The 1934-nt window shown below is 27.6% G+C and overlaps 1 protein-coding gene across 1 annotated transcript; it reads right to left on the bottom strand.

Moving 5' to 3' along the window:
* Positions 1-1210: 1210 nt before the first annotated feature.
* On the bottom strand, positions 1211-1681 carry LOC135928555 (putative uncharacterized protein DDB_G0284695). The gene has a single exon (XM_065465011.1). The coding sequence runs from the start codon at positions 1679-1681 to the stop codon at positions 1211-1213; it is 471 nt and encodes a 156-aa protein (XP_065321083.1).
* Positions 1682-1934: the final 253 nt, after the last annotated feature.

Raw genomic sequence — 1934 nt, 5'->3', positions numbered from 1 at the left:
AATAGCGCACAATGCAACATGCACTCCCTCCAAAAAAAAAATATAAAAAAATGAAAACTGAAAGAAACTACAATTTATAGGGAATAACCGCTCGCTTAGCATGCGGAAGGTAATTTATATTTATTTTTAAGAATGAAAATATATGTATAAAGGGGAATTGACACCATAGTTGTACGTGATAGTTTTTTATGTAATTACCCTTACAAAAGGTATAAATTACACTATCAATAGGTACAATTCACACTATAGGTGGCCAACAAACAATAAATATATTTGGAATAAAATTGATATAATGAAGAAAATTATTTAATCAAAAAAAACAATCATTAAAATATATGAAAAAAAAATTTATTATAATAGTGCACATGCAACATGCACTCCCTCCAAAAAAATATATATATATATAAATTAAAGTCTTGAAAACACAACATGGTACAACAAAATGGGGAAAGAAAGAACTCGTTTGGCATGCGAGAGTTAATTTATTTTTAAGAATGAAAATGTATATATCAAGGGGAATTGGCACCATAGTTGTACATGATAGTTTTTTATGTAATTACCCTTACAAAAGGTATAAATTACACTATCGATAGGTACAATTAACACTACAGGTGGCCAGTAAACAATAAATATATTTGGAATAAAATTAATATATAAAAAAAAAATAATTTGGAGATGGTGATAAAAAAAAATATAAGAAAAGCGTATTATCATAGAAAACAATTATAATTAAAGAACCATTATGATCTAAATGAATAATTTTGACCTTAGAAAATTTGAATTTAAAATGACATTACTGATCCTCTCAGTGACAATACCCCCACGCCATAATTGATTGATGCTCACTTAGGACAAAAAAAACGGAGTTGCGTAAAGTTAATTCTCAAAATTTAATTCTTTTAAAATTAAGGTAGTAATTCAAAGTCATTGTCATTTCTTTTAAATTTAAGGTTATAATCAAGTCATTGTCATTGAACAATCAACCGATTCCTATTCGAAGCGATAACGGATTATAAAAAGTTAAAAATTAACCCTATCTCATATTTCTTTAGTATTAACAAATTCATCCTTCGTAAGCTTTTCAAACTCTTTCATGAGCAAGGATGACACCGGAGAACCAGTATCTATCATAAAAGAAAAATCATAATTATTAACTTGAAGGTCAATCATAATATCATTAATAAAATTAATTTTATTTCTTGGCCTTAAATTATAAGGGGTGTATCATCACCGTCTTTTTGAAATTGTTGTAATTGCTGTTGTTGTTGTTGTTGCTGCCGTTGTTGTTGTTGTTGCTGCCGTTGTAATTGTTGTTGTTGGCCTTAAAAGTCTGCTTGTTCTCTTTCCAAGACGAAAAGTCTTGCCAATCGGTTCTATCCTCTCTTCTCCAAGAATCTTTCTCTACATCTGTTTTATTATTATTGATATCCAACGATTCAAATTTGACAACAATGTCCTCTATAATATTAATCTCTGTAGTATTTTCTTCAATCAACCTTGTTTTTAACTTTTCATTACGACAATTCAACATAAAATGCACCGACAAAAATTCTGGATTGAGCCCCGAACCATACCCTTTCAGTCTATCGAAATACTCTCTGGAAGACTCAAGTTTGTCCGGTTTTGTATTGAACAACTCCAAAATACTCGTGATCTTTACATCATTCCTATCCTCCACCATATTGAACTGGGAGAAAAGTTCAATTTAGAATAATTTTGATTTAGAATAATTTAGAATATATTATTGAGCAATGGTGGAAAAGTTCAATTTAGAATAATTAAATATATCTTTTATTTATATAATTTAAAAAGAAAGAATTACAAGTTATTATAATACAAGCAAAAAAAATAAGTAATTTAAAATAAAAATATATATATATATTCTGTTGCCTTAAGATATATAACTAAACTTTTAAATATAATTATTTAAATAT

Source organism: Gordionus sp. m RMFG-2023, chromosome 4, assembly GCF_954871325.1.
Source record: "Gordionus sp. m RMFG-2023 chromosome 4, tfGorSpeb1-WG-v2, whole genome shotgun sequence".
NCBI classification, from domain to species: Eukaryota; Metazoa; Nematomorpha; class Gordioida; order Chordodea; family Parachordodidae; genus Gordionus; species Gordionus sp. m RMFG-2023.
Note: the sequence above shows the minus strand (reverse complement) of the source record. Positions and strands in the feature narration are given on the sequence as shown.